The sequence below is a fragment of the Crocodylus siamensis genome, chromosome 1 (genome assembly GCF_052110815.1).
Source record: "Crocodylus siamensis isolate JL-2025a chromosome 1, ASM5211081v1, whole genome shotgun sequence".
In the NCBI taxonomy this organism is placed as follows: Eukaryota; Metazoa; Chordata; order Crocodylia; family Crocodylidae; genus Crocodylus; species Crocodylus siamensis.
Window position 1 is genome coordinate 254,560,980 of NC_143395.1, and position 17,228 is coordinate 254,578,207.

Genomic DNA, 17,228 nt, shown 5'->3' on the forward strand with positions numbered 1-17,228 from the left:
TTTGAAGGAATTAGCAAAGGCTGAAGATGAATTTAACAAAGTAATTGAACAGTACCAGAAGGAGAGATTTAATTGCTTGGCACATTATGGAATTGGAAAAGTATATTTTAGACAAAACAGGTTGGTACAATGTAAAACTTCAATGATTTTGAGATTGGGCAAAAATAAGAGCAGATGTGCTATTATATTATATTTATATTTATATTATATGTTCTAAATATTCTGTTTCTTTTTAATTGCTAAACCTTTCCTTTCAACCCATTTTAATTTGTTACTTTTAAGTATTATGTTAACTCAGTTTCCTTAAGGACCATATGAATTGCACACACGAAGTATTATTCCCTGCAAGACATTTGTATGAAATGGTTATAGAGATTCTTGATTATGTAATCTAAACATCCTGTTATCTGTTTGAAACTTAGATTTTCAGATGCTCTGGATCAGTTCCTGAAATCACAGACAATGGTTAATCGTAAGATTGTACCTGGAGTATTAACTTGGCCCACAACTTCTGTGGTTATCCAAGAGACTCGGCCAGAAATGTTACAGGTAATATAAACTCTGGAAATCAGACAGCTCTTTGGGAAAGAGAATGGTTCTGATTTGATGCACATTTCACGTAGGTATTCTAGCTTGAATGAAACTTAGCTTTTTTGTGGTATTGCCAAGAGAAAGGCAGGAAGTGCTCTTCAGAAACATTAGTAGTATTTCTCACCATTTAGATCATCTTCAGCTCAAACCTCAATCTGTGGAGAACAGTAATTTGTTCCCACAGAAGCTAGTCAGTGCTCCTTGTGTGACTGCCTTTGAAGCATGCCAGTTTTTATAAACTGGAATCTAGCTATGACAGCGCTATATGGTATGAGTGTTTGTTTCTAAATGTTAATCTGCTCCAATGGAGGGAAAGGAGGTATGTGGGGTGCATCTACACTAGATGCTTTACTATGTAGTAGCATAATTCGCTATGCAGTAAGCATGTGTGTCTATGTACCCATGCTTATTGTGCAGTAAACCTTGCTAATCATGAGTAAATTTGCTGCCTGTAAGTACAAGTAGCAAATGTATTTGCGATTTACTTACTGCACAGTAGCACTCATGTAGATGTCTGACGAGGAGCAAATTTGCTTTTGTTCAGCCAGCCACCAGGGGGCAAGAGATTGCTCCCTGCCTGCAGGAGCTGCCTGTTGTAGGGGCAGGCTCTGTCACCAGAGCCCAGGCCTGGGACTATGTGCCCTTGCCCCAGCTTCAAGGAGCTGCACACCCTCCACTCCAAGATAGCTATCAGAAAGTGGGGATGGGGAGATCCTTATCTTCTAGTCCCCCTGCTTCACCATTGTGATTAAGGGGCCAGGAGATCCTTATCTCCTAGCTCCACAATAGTGGGGCCAGTGCTGGGAGATCCTTATCTACAAGCCAGAGTCTGGGGTGGAAGATAAGGAACTCCCAGCACTGACCCTGCGACTGGGAGCTCCCTGCTGGTGGGGGCTGGGGAGCCTGTTCCCCACTCAGCTCCTTGATCACCAGGCTGAGTGGGGAACAGGCTCCCCAGCCCCTGCCCCACAATCATGCAGCAGAGCCTGGGAACTGTCTTGGTCAGGGGCAGTTCCCAGTGCTGTGCCCCTATCGAGTGATAGGCATGGGGCTTGGAAACAGCTGCGGGGAGGGGGCAGGTCCCAGCCCCCTGCCCTGACCCACTGGTGGGGCAGCTAGTTTGCCACTGTCTACCAAGCTAGCTGCCCCACTAGTGAGTCGGGGCAGGGAGCTGGGACCTGCCCCTCCCCTGCAGGTCATTCTAAATCCCCTACCTCCAATCTGGGATCCAGGGCCAGGAGCTCCCTGAGCAGAAGGACATAGTCTTGGCAGCAGGCAGCCCTCTTCCCCCCTCCTCTCGCCCGTGGTGCAGTGTCTCAGCCCCAGCTAAGAGACGGGTTGTCTCCTGGCCCAGTGCTACCTGCTAGACCCTAGGCTAGCACCCAGGTAGGGCCTAGAGCTCCCACTGGTTGCAGCAGGCACCCATTACAGGGCCCCAGAAAGCATGAGCAGTTTGCTCCCATTTGCAGCAAATTGCTCCGTCTTCCCTGCATGTGGGGATGCCTGCCTAGGACCGCTTACTCACAAGTAAATTACTCCCAAATATAATGCACGTGTAGACACACCCAGGGTGTATATGAGTTCATTTCTGACACATTGCTGTGTTGTTTGGTATTTGTCATGAAATCATAGCTGATAATAAACATTGGAATTTCTCACAAATGTGAAATGAAAAATTGACATGGTGGCTAATTTAAAAAAAAAAAAACTAACTAGGAGATTGAGTCATAAAACTCATAGCAATATTTGTATTAGTATCATGGCTAAATTCCTCAATTCATTTTTAAAAATCTCATACTTTAACTTAGATTGTGAATTAAAAGACTCCCTTGATCTCCTTGAATCTGTAGGCATGCTACTCCCCTTCTCCTCAGGCTACCCTGTGCCAAGGGATAATGATCAACTGTCCTAAAATAGGTAGGATTATTAGACACATGAAATAACCTTGACTTGATAAAGCTATATGCGAAGAGGATATGTGTACTAAGTGATAGCTATACAAGTGAAAAAGGAACTTATAAAATGTTCTGGGATACAGTAGGGAAAACTTTAAAAAATTGTATCTGAAAACAATTGTTCTTCCAGCACCTAGTGTCTGTTTTACAGACACCCACCTACAGTGTTTAGAAAATTTAAGTAAAAGGGTTTGTCCTCATTGCTTTTTGCGGGGTATGTGGAGATTTTTTATGCACAAAGTTTTTAGGGCAGGTTTTCTTGATTGTTTTGTAGCTGATGCTGAAGGATTATATTGAGGAATGCAAGTTCCCTCCAGCCCCTGATGCAGTATGTCGTTATCAGGAGTGCAGTGGTCATTCTAAAATCCAGATTTATTTTACTGATCCAGACTTCAAGGTAAAGTAAGGAAAAAAAAAATGTAAAGAAAAAGCTTTGGGAATTTAAATTTTTTGATAGCAGTATCTGCCTTGCACAATTCTGAAATCCCACAATGCACAATTTTTGTTAAACTATTCCTTTTTCTATTCCTTTAATGTGTTTACGTTTATATTCTCTCTCTTAGGGCTTTATACGTCTCACGTGCTGTCAACAATGTAAAGTGGAGTTTCACATAAGCTGTTGGAAGAAGCTGAAAACTACAATATACAATGACAGAAATGACAAGGTGAAACCCTTTTCTCCCTCTTAATGGAATATTTGGTTAACCTTTTATTTTTCAGGAATTTACTTTTTCTTTAAATCCTTAAGGTGAGTACTGTCTTGGAGCCATACTGTTTCACCACTTGAATTGGTACTTTAGTTGGGCAGTTGATTTTTCCCCCTCCCCAACAATCCAATTTAATAGTACATTTGCTACATGGATGTAAATACAGAGTAGAGGTTATTTTCCTAGTAACCAGTATCAATAGTCTTCATGTTTGTAGAAGTGGCTTCATCCTTCAGAGGTTGTACTGCTTACAAAGATGAAGTTGGGGCTTCTCTAATAATATGTAGAAAGGTAATATTCTGAAGAAAATCCCATAGGTTTGAGATGAGATTTGCTTCCTTAAGCTAATGTGAGGAGAGGTCTGAGCCTTTTTTTCTCCAGTCTGAATTTTCTTAATCATTTCAAATTCTACACAGAAAGCTGTTCTCTCTTTACACTTTGAATAAAAGTGGAATACTTTTCTGTTCCCCTTTATTTCCCGCACAGGATTTTCTTCAAGAATTATGTTTCACCCCTGATTGTAGTGGCCTCATTTCAAAAATTGTTATCTTCAGTTCTTCTGGTCTTGTGAAATGTGAGGTAAGTAAAAATCAGTGTGAAATTTGAGAATAATTCTTAAAAATTTTGATTTTGCAAGGAAGATCCACTGAAGACTTCTAAATTGTTATTGCAAACCATCTATTGTATTAGACAGTCTCAACCGTATTTACATACCTCAGTTTCCTTAATTAACTTCACTTTTTTTTTTTTTAAACCTAGTTGAGTTAGCAGTTGTGGTCTTAGTGACTAGGTTTACTAGTGGGTAAAAAGAAAGCAGCTGGTATATAAACACAACTTAATGGGGCCTTAGCTATTTTTTATACACTGATATATGTGAGAAGTTCTGACTACTAGTTTTAACAAATATATGCTGTTTTAGATTCTTTGCATTGATTTCTCACAGCTTTTTTTTTGGACTGGTGACAGCTTACCAGTGTAGGATTTCTGCTTGGTTGTCTTCCTGTGGGCTTTCAGGAAGTGGTGTACATTACGTGGGGCATGGTTTCCTGTGGAATATTGCTTAACCCAGTTCCCGTGTGTGTGTGTTGTATGCAAATACTGTCTTATTCTGGTTTGGCCCTAACTTACTTTGAAATATTTCTTCCAAATTGACAAATAACATTGCATTCAAGGTTCTCTGGTTATTGCTGCTTTTAAACAGGAGATGCACACCATTAGCCAGACTGTCATCCTGAATAGTCCATCTGACACAAATCAGGTGACAAAATTCCCTCATAAAAACTAATTCTTGAAATCTCCTGAAGAGTACGATTATTGTTATATCCCCCAAATTGTAAGAACAAAGAAATCTCGTCTCTCTTAATAAGTTTGGGGGGGGAAAGGATAAGGTAAGAGCTAATCTTCCTTGCCAAATTAAGTATTAAAAACCTTTTTATGTTGAACAAAGTTCTTTGTCTTTTTCTTGTGGCTGTGTAGGGGGTGTGTTGCATACAGATCAAACTGTAAGGAACAGTGCTTTTTGTCCCTGTTACCTGCTTCCCACCCCACATGAACCTGCCAAAGCAAAACAGACCTCCAGCCTATCAGCCCATGTGACCATCTATGCCAGATTCTGTCTCCAATGGGTGAGATGTTCTGTTGTACAACTAGCCATCTGCACCTTCTAGAACTTGAGGGATTTCTGCCTCAAATAGACATTACCAGTTTCTGAGACACTAAGGGTCAGATTTGTGTTTTTGTTTTCAGAAAGCTAAGTTTGCAGCAGAGCTTGGATCAATTAATCTATTGGCTTTTTTTTTGGTAGTTTGAAGAAAAAATCACAAAAACTAAGGATCCACCAAAAGCCAGCATTAAGCAGAAATGTTCAAGGTAAGAGGTCTAGTATTAATAAGCAAGTTAAATCATTGAATTTGAGGATGATCAGTGCCAATGAAAGAAGACACATTTCAGAAATTGTTGAAATTTTTCATTTAGGGCTCTAACAGACATACCTGTTGTTTTTGATTCTAGTCGCCTTTGTTTCTAAAAAGGTGGACAAATTTTGAGAGCAAGAAACAGCATGGAAATGATTTTGGTGCTTTGTCCTGAAAGAATTTTTATCTGAAAATGAGGCACTATGCATACATAAAATGCCTCAGTCTGGGCTCAAATCAAGTTGGTAATATGCCATATTAACAATTCCTTGGTTGAGCCATCAGTTTCTGAAGAACTTAATTTAAAACAAAAAAAATTGCTTGTAACTTTGAAAAACTTTGAAAAAACTTACAAAACATGAATCTCTACGAAGCAGTCCTCCTACATTCTCTATGCATGGAAAATCAAACGATCAGCATGACTGTAGTGACTTCAGTGAATTTACACCTGTAACGCATGTAAACTGTCCGTCATCTCTGTTGCATCTGAAGCCTAGTTACAATTAAGCAATATTTCTAAGATTATGAGCAGCAATGAAATGTGGCACTGTGGGCTGAATGAGTGGTATGGAACTGTCCCTATGGGTTGGACTGGACCCACAGACCAGTTCTACCTGCTGGGTCCAGCACATGTCTGGGACTGGCTGGAGCAGGCACTTGCAGTGTTCATCTTGGATGAGACCTGCATGATGTATGTTGCATATGGGTCAGCTCCACGACCTACAGGCAGCACTGGGACCAGATAATAGGGCTTCTCAGGCCAGGCCATATATTTGATACCCCTGCTTATAGGAGTATGAGTTACCCTTCTGGAGTTTGTAGCCATTCTTCTTTTGTATATTCGAGGTAGCTAAGGGATGTTACCTTGAAGGGAAAGGTATTGAATGCTGCCACTATCTTGCATCCTTTTCCTTATCTGTTATACTTTTTTATGAATACTAATAGCCTGTTACTTAAAACTGAATTGTATATTTTACACATTTGCATATATTTGATTTACATGGTATTAACCTTGCTGGAAAATTGTTGAAGGCATTTACATTTGATGTTCATGTATGGTAGTAAATACTCACACGGTAGGCTGTGAGGGTTTGGTATGCCAGACTAGAAATAAAGCTTGGGAAATGCAAATCTTCATATTTCTCATGTTACAAAGTACAGGTTTTGTACTTTGCTTTTGTACTCAGCATCTTATTTCTCTGAATGTTTCCAAAGTAAAAATATGTATAGGAATATGGTAATCATTAAAATTGTCTCATTTAGGAGTTTGTTAAATTTTTAGATTGTGGATCTCAGAAATAAGACACTAATGTAAAGATGAATTCCCTGTGTTTACCTGAGCTATCATGGAGGGACGTGTTTTAGAAATTATTTTAAAATAACCTAACATTTAGTCAGAGCTAAATCAAAACACATAGCCTGTGGTGATGGATCGTCATCTAGTACACTTGGCTGCTGACCAGTTCTCAGGTGACTTCTGCATCTCAGCTTTGTTCCTTACCAGTTTCCTCCAGTCCAGGTGATTTGTGGGGCAGCCAACACAGTGGGTAGGCTAAACAGTGTGACCTGTTTTACTGTTCTCAGTTGCTTTTGGTGACAAAAAATTTGGTGACAGTTCACAACACAGCTGAGCAGCAGTAGCAACTGCTGTAAGAGACCACGAGAGTGTCTTTACATGTAGCGTTTGCCCCCTGAGTTTTGGCAGGGAATGTGGCCTGCCAACTGAATCTCGACACCCCCGCTGTAGATGTAAATTTGTGCATGCTTACCATGGCAGGGTATGTTTTTAAGGTCAGCTTTCTGCATTCCTACCTATTGTAAAGATGTGTGAATATACTCTTTATAAATTGACAAAGAAAAACCAACATACTGATAGCTGAGTTTTTTGTTTTTATCAGTTGTAGGAAACTGAAAATAAAACAAGAAAAAAAATTAAGGAGAAAATATGTAAAAGAAGAAATGCTGAATTCTGTAGAAGAGAGAGTAGAAGAAAATCAGAAAGAAAATAGTGAATCTAAACGTGACCATAAAGGTAGGTGAAAGTGTTACCATGTGATGGTATAAGTACTGTATTAAATGTACCTGCTTGACTGCTGCAGTAGTTCTTTACACCATGCTTTTGCTACCCCAGGAATCCCGTACTTGCCTGTCTATCCGGACACCTGCCCAACCATACCACATGACATGCTGCTCCCACCTGCCCTATTTCCCATTTCCCCTGTCCCAGCACAGACCCCAAAAGGACTGTTTGCCTACCTGGCACCCAGCAGTGTTGCATGCAAGTTGGATGCAGTACCAGCATGTGATTGAGGGTTGGGAAAGGAGCTACAGAGTTCTGTAAGCCAGTAGTTCTCAACCTTTTTCCTACCAGGACCCACTTGCAAAGGTCTGTGGCCTGTCCTGACCCACAGCCCCTTGGCCCTGCCAGTGCCCAAACCCCAGTTTCCTGCCCCTCAGGGCCATGCTGGTATCCCTCACTCCTGACCTGCAGTCCCCTGCTACCTGATCTTTGCCAGAGGGGCCCCCAGCTGCCCCCATCCTGCTTGGGCCAGAGCACTGTGGCTCTGGCTCGTAGGCAGCCATGGAGCAAATCCAGCCCTGGCACAGGCTGGAGGGAAGAGGAGAGGCCTGTGGCACCCCACCCTGCCCTGGGCTGTGACTGCCACGGTATACCAGGCAGCATGGTCTTGGCCCCTTCTTCTGCCTGAGAAGCATCTCCCTGCTACACTGTCCCTGTGAGCACAGGCACCAGGGCTGGTGCCACCAGCCCAGCCATGTAACTCTCCCCTGCTCCCTTCCCCTGCTGGAAGGAGCAGGCACTTCCCTGCTGCCCCTATGCCCTGTCACAGCTCGCAACCCTTTGAAATATTCTTGCAACCCACTTTTGGGTTGTTACCCACGGGTTGAGAAACACTGCCATAAGCCATGAAGCCCTGATAATCACTCCCTTCAGGATTCTGTGCTCCTGCTCAGGCCCTTGGTGCTACTCTACTCTGTCTGTCCTTCAGCACTGCATCCCACTTTGTTTCCACCATGGAGCTTTAATCAGGCTCCAGTTGCTTAATTCCCCCCCCAGTAAAATTGGTTCCTTTTTTAATGGATTTTAAGAACAGGAGCTTTTAGCCTGGTTATTTACTGACTGTTGGCAACCATGGTGTTAGGTCACACATCTTCAAGAGAAAAAAGGATCATAAATCCTTAAAATAAGAACAGATACAGTCATAAGCCCAGAGGGAGGGGCAGAGAAGCACAGATGCCAGAGTTATGTCTTCTGAGGTGCATTGCTATAATAGGTTTTAGGGTGGATTCTAACATGTCTAAGTTTATTGTCTACAGTCAAGTGAAGTTTCTAGCACTGAGGTACTTAAGTTTGCCCCAGTGCTTGTTCATTTCAGGCAATTGCATGATACTCTTGGCTCAGTACTAGCTTTGATGCCAAATATGGGAAGCTGGTCTTGTGGGTTCCCTTAATTCTCTTCAGACTCATCACCTCTGTAAGTTGTTATAGCCAGTTAATTTCTCTGATGTGGCAGTCTGTAAGGACCATTCTTGAAAGACTGCTTGTGTCTGTAGTTCTCATGTTTCCCCACCCATCTTTTTTCTTCTTTAATGTCTTTTTACAAAGGCTTTGAGTTGGGACAGAATCAGATTTCCAGTAGAACCTTAGGAACTAATGCTTAAATGTGTGCATTTGCCCCTGTTTGCTGCTTCTTTGGGGAGTCAGGGCTCAGAACCAAAAGGTGCATGCACATCCTACATCTGTGCAGACACTTATTTTGAGGCTACAGTTATCAGTAAATAAGGTCTTCCAGTATTCATCGAGGGCATCACCATTTGCTCTTTTATTAAAACTTATTTTGGTATGTCCAAATTAATTTACCAGTTGCAAAATTGCAGCGTTAGTTCACTTACGATAAATAGAAGTAGAATGGGGTGGGCAAAATGAGGCCTGCGGGTCAGATGCAGCCACAGGGCCCCTAAAAAAATTTAGAAAATTAATATTCATCTGCCCCTGACTGCCTGTCATGTGGCCCCTAATGGCTTGCCAAAACTCAGTAAGTGGCCCTCCACCTGAAATAATTGCCTGCCCCTGAAGTAGAACGTCCCGTAACTGGCTTTCAGAAGACATTGAGTTGTGATTAAAAAAATTTTAAGCTTTTCTGTAATTTGGTTTGATTCTGCTTTCCAGGTTTTGTAAACTGACATGGAAATCTTGCTTTGTTTTATTACAGGTCATATTCCGGGAGAGTGCTTATTTGCTGGTGATGGAGTCCTGCAGTATATTATACAAAATGCTGAGCAAATAAAAACAGGTGTATATGACACCTCCAAGCTTCTTAGTGAATTACTTTCATGGTGGATAATAAGTAAGGAAGATTACACAGCATATTCCATCAACAGTAGTTTATCAAATCAAGTGATGGAGCAGCTCATCAGTTACTTAATTCAGGAAAAAAATAGAGTAAAGACAAGAATTTTTATCCATGTACTGAGTGAGTTTGAAGAATTGGATCCCAAATTACATGAGTGGGTAAAACATCTCAACAATTTTGGTAGGTTATAGGTCATTAGTTTTGCGAGAACATAATTTGCTTATGTAGTTATGAAATCATTTACACTTTTCCTCTTGCTTTTTCTTATATTCAGTGAAAAATAACATGCTAACTTCAGCCTACAAATTAAGAGATGTCTTGCCTAACAGTCTGCTTTGATGCTTAACTTTGCATCTTGAAGTTAAGCTTTGTTCTTTCTGATTCCTGTTCAATTGCTAGTCATATGCTTTGCTACCAAAATTTGCATTTGGGCGATCCAGTATGGCTCTGCACTGTTGGCAGAATCAGTAAAATAAATGGTCGCTACCTGTATGATAAAGGAGAGCATTTGAATATCGTGGTGCTATTTTAGCAGTTACTTTGTAAAGCGGGGATTATATTTTTAAAATGCTGCATTTCATAAAATTTAGAGCAATTTGTGTCTACAGGCAGTTAATTTCCAAGTCCTACTGAGGATCTGGACCCAGTTTCCTAAATGAAGGCTGTCTAAATAGGAGATAAATTGATGTTTTGAGTTTACAGCTGATCAGGGCTTTGTCAGTTTTAGGGAAAAGGCTCAGGCAAAGAGAATTCACCTCTTTGAAACGCAGAAGAGAAAATGCTTTCGCTTTGTTAGAGCTGTGTGAAGCTTTGGTTGCTGATTTGATTCGTATGAGATTCGGCGGGCTAATCTCCAAATCGACCAGGAGACCCGTTAATCTCTCTGAATTGAATTGGAAGCCTCCGATTTTTGATTTTGGAGAGGTTTGACATTTTGGACAGACACAGCTTTAAATGTGTTTTCTACACACCTCAAGATACCAGGCAGCTCGTGAACGCTGAGATGGTGGGGTGGATGGAGTGTCCCACAGGAATGCAAGGGGGTCCCCCAGCGCACTCAGCAGCAGACCCAAAAGTGGACCAAAAGCACTTCTGGGTCTGCTGCAGAGTGCACGGGGGATACCCCCCTCCTCACCCCCCCTCCCCCCAGCTTGGTGACTGGTGCCTCCTGGGTCTGGGGGGGGGGGCACCCAGGTTTGCCCTTGCGGCTGAGCCGGAGGGGTGGGGGGGTCCCCCACATGTTTTGGTAGCAGACCTGGAAGTGAATGGGAAGTACTTCTGCTCCACTTCCAGGTCTGTCGCTGAGCACATGGGGGGACCCTGCGCTCCTGTGAGATGTTCCATCTGCCTCACGATCTCGGCATTCACAAGCTGTGCCTGGTACCTCAAGGTATGCAGAAAAAACATTTAAAGGTGTGGCTGAATCGCTGATTCTCCAAATCAGCATTGGATCTTCAGATTCAGACGAATCAAATTGAGACGGTGATCCAAATCAGTGAATCAAATCACTGTCCCCTGAATAGGGCTAAATCTGAATCAAATACAGACTGCTTTATACATCCCTAATATTTTATATAGAGAGTGATCTAAATATTAAAAACAGACCTTTATTAGTGATCTTATTCCTGAAGGCTGAAATAACATTAATTTCTTTTTATCTGACCATACCTTGAAGTCAGTTTAACATTTTTGTAATGCTGTACAGTTCTACTTTCTTTATAATCCAGTGAAAATATTGGGCATATTTTATAATAGAACGAGATGTAAAATGTAGTATTGCAGAGAACAGGAGTAAATAACTTTTTTTTTTGTTTTGTTTTTTTAATTGGTTCCTGTACATCTCTTCACAACAGTTAACACAGATGTTATGAACTGGATAGTACAAAAATATATAACTTACAGCTCTCTTTTGTTTGCTTGTATATTTCAGAGCTACAGTCCCCATGCCTCTCATCTCTGCATGTTTATTTAGTTTTTGGAACAAAATATTTTGTGGAAAATGTCAGACTGCAAGCCCAACACTAAAACGACCTGGGCTACTTACTAATTTTTTTGGTTTTACCCAATATTCATTTTCTTTTTTAATTTCAGGTTTGAAAGCTACAGAGAATTTTTTCTCTTCTTTTGGCCATCTTGTTGAAAAGCTTGACCTTAGTTTTATAACCAGTCTCTGGAATGAAAAGTATGGTTGTAAGTTAGGGTGTGTTGTGACTAGCACTGAAGACAAAGAAATACTTAACTGTTTCCATGAAGCAACATTGGAAGAAGCTCGTTGTGTAATATGGCTATTAGAAGATAATCGAGAAAAATTTCCATCTCTGCACCATGCTTTAGATGTATTCTTTGATATAATGGGTAAATGCATACAGCTTATCTGTTCTGTATGTCCTATTTTGCTTTCCTTTTTACACTCTGCATATGTTATCCCAAATTATCTTGGAAAAGTGGTGACACTATCACTTAAGATACAAACTCAGTGTAGAATATTTTGTGTTCCATGTTAAGGGCTGAACCAAAGTCTAAAGGTACAGAATCATGTAAGAAAGATGCAACTAGTACAGCTGGGAATTAACTAAATAAAATGGAACCAATATTGGGCATCACTTATGTTGTGCTGTTTTGGAGTATTTTTAAATTATGGCTTGATCACTTTTAATAGATTTCTTTAGATTGCTGGTGATAAATTTGCTGATTTATTTTTTAATGTGCATACGTGTAAGTTCCCCCAATGTATTTAAAAAATGGGCCTACAAAATGCAGTGTGCAACTGGCTCCTCTGACTCTGCAGAGATATTCAGTAAGGATAGGCTCATTGTTTTATTACCAGAGCCACATCCCCCATGCAGTATAGTCCAGGAATGTGATTTAATTAGTTGACAAACTGCAACTCTCACTTCTTGTAGTAACTTTAAAGGACTTAATTTTACTCTGAAGATAAAATGCTATCACTCTTTTTTATTTTGAAAATTCAGCTGCCTTGAAGAAGAACACTGCTTAAAAACTTATCTAAAATCTCTTCCAACTATGCATTTGGTCTAGTAAAAGATACCATCCCCAACAATATCCTTGAATTTACTAAGCCTCTAAGGGCTGTTTGAATGGCAAGTTATACTATGTTCTTTTAATACGTCCCAATTCTTCAAAATGTAATGCTCACACTTGCATTTTTAAGTATCCAGCTAATCCCAGTGATCGTGTATGTGTCTTCTCAGATTTGACCATACAGAAAAACTTTCAGCAAATATTTTAAAAATGAAAATATATTATCCCTTAACCTCAATATAGAACATGAATAATTTGGCTGCTGTGTTTTTCTTGAAAGTGATTTTAATATATTTTTTCAACAGATGATCCTTGTGTTATAATAAAGAAACAGGAAAATGAAGCTATTTCTGTAAGTTATGTTTACATCTTGTAATAAAAATTGAAATTTCAATAAATGTTTTATTTGTGGTCAACAGAAAACCTTTGAAGTAGAAACCAAATATGAAGAAAAATGCTTGTTCACTTTTGGGGTTTTTTTTTTTAAAGGGACTTGCAAAGTAGGAAGGGAAATTTTTGTGTACATCTTATTTCTTTGATATAAATAAAGGCAATCCTAAAGATTTAAAAAATACTTATTCAGGTGTTAATTGAAAAAGCTATAGAAAAATAATTCAGGACTGCTGTTGTTTCTCATAAAATTCTGTTAAGCTTTTTTTCTCCATTTACAAAATATGTAGCTTGGTAATAATACATTTTGCGTTTTAGAAGAGAAAAATGTAACTTGGCAAATCTCTTGTTTTGGTAAACCAAAGGAACCATTTGGTTTAGATAGAGCTTTAAATACAGTATTTGTTATTAGTGTTATATGTTTTTAATGTAAAAATGTCTCTAAATTTTTATTGACCAATTTAGGCAAGTGCGCTCAGCTTAGAAGTAAAAATGACCTTTTTCCCAACTGCCAATTCTGCATATTCACTTAAGCATCAGGTATTGAAGTGGGGGCTGTCTTGCCTTTGCATGATGAATCCTAACACTGACCATGACCAGCAGTAACTGACAACTTTTTCCTATTTTATACATCAAAATATTAAGTGCTTGACTTTATGATCTCAAGTTGAGTGTGTAGGCCTACCAATAGGAAGGATTTCTTTCTGTTAATAAATGTAACAGGCTTGAATATTTTCGAATTCAGTAAGATGACAAACTTGGAATTGCACATTGAGATATTTACAAATGCTTTCTGAGCAGAACTATGGTTTAGAAAAACATTTATAGCCCCTGTAGTTGTCCATTATTTTGAACCATATTTCACTTCTCTCTTTCTGTCTTACAACTTTAGTAGTAGCTTCTTTCTTTTACCTGGATTTATAGGATGCACATTTGGCTGAGTGCTCACGTGTTTGAAACTTCTGTGGTTGAAAATTCATGTATATTGTATCTTAGTCGATGTATGTTGAACAGTGTACTAAATATAGACAATTCCCATTTTGAAGTAATTTGATGCGTGTAGGGTGTGTGGAACCTTTTGATTAGTTTTCAATTCCAGGGTAAACAAATGTTAAGAATAATGCAAAATTCATTGCAATAAAAAGATTTGTATTTTTGGCATATTGTTCACATTGCAAAAAATGTATGGTACTCCAAAATTTGCCACAATTAGGTTGATGGAAACAGGACTTTCAAATAATACATATACTGAAAGAGCAAATGCTTGCGTCAGAAAAATATTGGAGCAGAAATAAGGTTTTAGGTAGTTGTGATAATGTGATAAGTAAATACAAGACCTCAATGTTAATGAAGATATTTTGTATAAAAACAGTTCTCAACACTTGCTCTGTCTCTGCAGAAGTTGTTTGTAACATCACAACTTGTTCTTACAGAAGTCACAGATAGTAGGAATAAAGCAGTGGAAGCAAAAAAAAAATAATAATAATAATAATGCTGGCCCCTGGCAGACATGAAATCCACAGCCTGACTAGTGTGCTAATTGCACCATTTCTACGTGTATAGACCCACAAAGCTGCTTTATATGGCAGCTTAAATTAAAAGTTTGGCATGTGCCATGTTCTAGACTGAGGCAGTCCCAGAGATGTCAACAATCAGCTGATTGTCAGCATCAGCCCTATGTTACTAAACTTAGTGTTAGACTTTAGGTAGTGGCACTGAATTTATGAATGTGTTTGAACAAGAACAGGCCATTCTCTGAAGAGAGCATTTATTGAGCACAGTAATTTGCAATTTCAAGTATGCAATATAAAACAACAGAAAAACCCTGTCTTGGCTAAGAAGCCCAGTAAGGCGCAGTGACTGCACACGCAACTTAGCCTAACTTGAAATGCAACATAATGACCCAAGAAGTCAACAAAGCCATGCATAGATCTTACATAATCCTGAGGGCAGAGTGTCTCCTTGTAGCTAGGTATTCAGAAAGTCTGTCTGGGGGATCTGCAGGTAGTGGGATGCAGCACAAAATTTCACAGATCCCAGTCACACCATTATTTTAACACCTGCCTGTTTCAAAACCAGTGTTCCTTGGAATGGAAGTAGAGGGTGAAGGAAACTTGGGGAAACTTGTGAGTAGAGCTGTTGAAATAGGAAGTTCTAGCTATGTGTTGCCACCCTCCCTCTTCCCCCTACCCCCAACAGTTTCCATCTGTGAAAAAGCATGGTGCTTGCCATATCTTGCAAATCATGCTGTTATTCCAACCAAAAGGATACTTTTTAAATTGAAGCGCACTACTTATTTATGTATACACATTGGAAACAGATTGTAATTGTACATTAATGCATAGCATTAGCTGTTGACTTCTATTTTTCTGTTTTAGACTAATGGTATCAAAGTTAAAAACAAAAACAAGAAGAAAAAGTCAAAAGAATCAAAGGTATGGAATATTTTAATTATATTTTCCTATAAAGATATTTATTAAGAAATGAAATTTGAAGCATTTAAAAAGTGTATTTTCTAATGCACTTTTTCAGAAACTTTCTCGAACTTGTTAGAAAAGTCCCCATAATAGAAAATGTTAAGGTACAATTAGTATTGTAAGTAGCAAATAAAATGGTGTTAGAAATGTGTAGATACTAAAAGTAATCTTGAATATAAACACGTTTATAGCATTATAAACACTTTTGATTCTGACCACATCACCTTCTACTCTCTACCTTCCTGCCAGCAACTTCTCTCCACCACATTTATATAGTCATTTGGATTCCAATATGCACAAAATCCCTTGTGGGTACAGTAGAATTGAAGAGAGAATCAAAATGAATAATGCTGAAATTGCATGATTTTTAAATCTGAAATAGTATCTTCAAGAGTACATCCAGGGCTTGCCTGGGGATGAGCTTGTCCTTATTCTCCTGACCACAACTGGAAAAGCAAAAAACATCCCTGTATACCAGCCTAACCACTGGTTTTTTTTCCTCACATTCATGTATAGCTCAAAGAAACAATACCCTGTTTTTTTAACTTTTGAAACGCAACCCCCTGCTTTTCAGGATTTCAGTTTTCTAATGGTACAGTATGAATTGGGACTTACTGAAATTACAGTTGCATGATTATCATGGAAACTGTAATTTTGGGTGGGCTCCATGAAAAAGCACAGGCTCACTAAGTTGGGGGGGGGGAAACAAACTTACAGGTAAACAGAGAAAAGTATGCAGGCAGCTCTGCAGTCTTGGAGCGTGAGGAGGGAGGCAGGGGGCAGGAGGGAGGGAGGCTGGTCACAGCAGCTCCCTTTCCCCTCCTTCCCCCTCTTGCTCCAAGACTGCAGGGCTTCCAGTGTGCTTTTTCTCTGCTTGCCAGTAAGGTTTGGTTTGGTGTGGTTTTTCGTTTGTAGTTGGTTTTTCTTTTTGTTTTTGGAGCAAACCCACCAAAAGCACAAAGCCAGCTGCTTGGTGATGGCCCAAAACTGCAGCTTAATTACCCTAAATAAGGTAAGTAAGCCATGGTTTCGAGCCATGTGACAATCTGCAAGGAGGGGTGGAACTGCCGTTGCCCTTGGCCAATCGGAAGTGTAGGGGACCCCACTGCACTCAGCCCACAAAGTGGTGGCTGGTCCTGGAATCTGCTCACAAAATCAGTTGGCCACTTCCTTGAGTGCAGTCCACCCCTAATTATCATAGAATCGTAGAAGTAGGGTTGGAAGGGACCTTATAGATCTTCAAGTCCGACCCCCTGCCAGGGCAGGAGAAAAACTGGGCTCAAATGATCCCAGCTAGGTAGGCATCAAGCCTCCTCTTAAAGACCCCCAGGGTAGGAGCCAGCACCACTTCCCTTGGAAGTTGGTTCCAGATCCTAGCTGCCCTGACCGTGAAGTAGTTCTTACAGATGTCTAATCTAAACCTACTCTCCAACAACTTGTGGCCGTTATTCCTTGTTATGCCAGAAGGCGCTAGGGGAAACAAGGTCTCTCCCAAACCCTTGTGGTCCGTGTCCCCCCCCCCCCCGTGAGTTTATAGACTGTCACCAGATCCCCCCTCAACCTTCTCTTGTGAAGGCTGAACAGGTTCAGGTCCCGCAGTCTCTCATTGTAGGGTCTGCCCTCTCCCTGGATCATGCGGGTGACCCTCCTCTGGACCCTCTCAGTGTTGTTGTCCACATCCCTCCTGAAGTGGGGCACACAGACCTGGACACAATACCCCAGCTGGGGCCTGACCAGTGTTGCATAGAGGGGAAGAATCATCTCCTTGTCCCTGCTTAAG

At 40.3% G+C, this 17,228-nt stretch overlaps 1 protein-coding gene across 8 annotated transcripts in view; it reads left to right on the plus strand.

The window, feature by feature from the left end:
• Positions 1 to 17,228, plus strand: part of TTC3 (tetratricopeptide repeat domain 3) — an 88,764-nt gene that overhangs the window by 43,051 nt on the left and 28,485 nt on the right. For all 8 annotated transcript variants that reach the window (XM_090060609.1, XM_090060576.1, XM_090060566.1 and 5 more), the window contains 11 exons: positions 8 to 120; positions 423 to 549; positions 2,821 to 2,943; positions 3,110 to 3,211; positions 3,740 to 3,832; positions 5,058 to 5,122; positions 7,065 to 7,198; positions 9,399 to 9,719; positions 11,631 to 11,894; positions 12,887 to 12,933; positions 15,350 to 15,406. In XM_090060609.1, the coding sequence (XP_089916735.1) occupies positions 8 to 120; positions 423 to 549; positions 2,821 to 2,943; positions 3,110 to 3,211; positions 3,740 to 3,832; positions 5,058 to 5,122; positions 7,065 to 7,198; positions 9,399 to 9,719; positions 11,631 to 11,894; positions 12,887 to 12,933; positions 15,350 to 15,406 (1,446 nt within the window). The remainder of the gene's footprint in view (positions 1 to 7; positions 121 to 422; positions 550 to 2,820; positions 2,944 to 3,109; positions 3,212 to 3,739; positions 3,833 to 5,057; positions 5,123 to 7,064; positions 7,199 to 9,398; positions 9,720 to 11,630; positions 11,895 to 12,886; positions 12,934 to 15,349; positions 15,407 to 17,228) is intronic.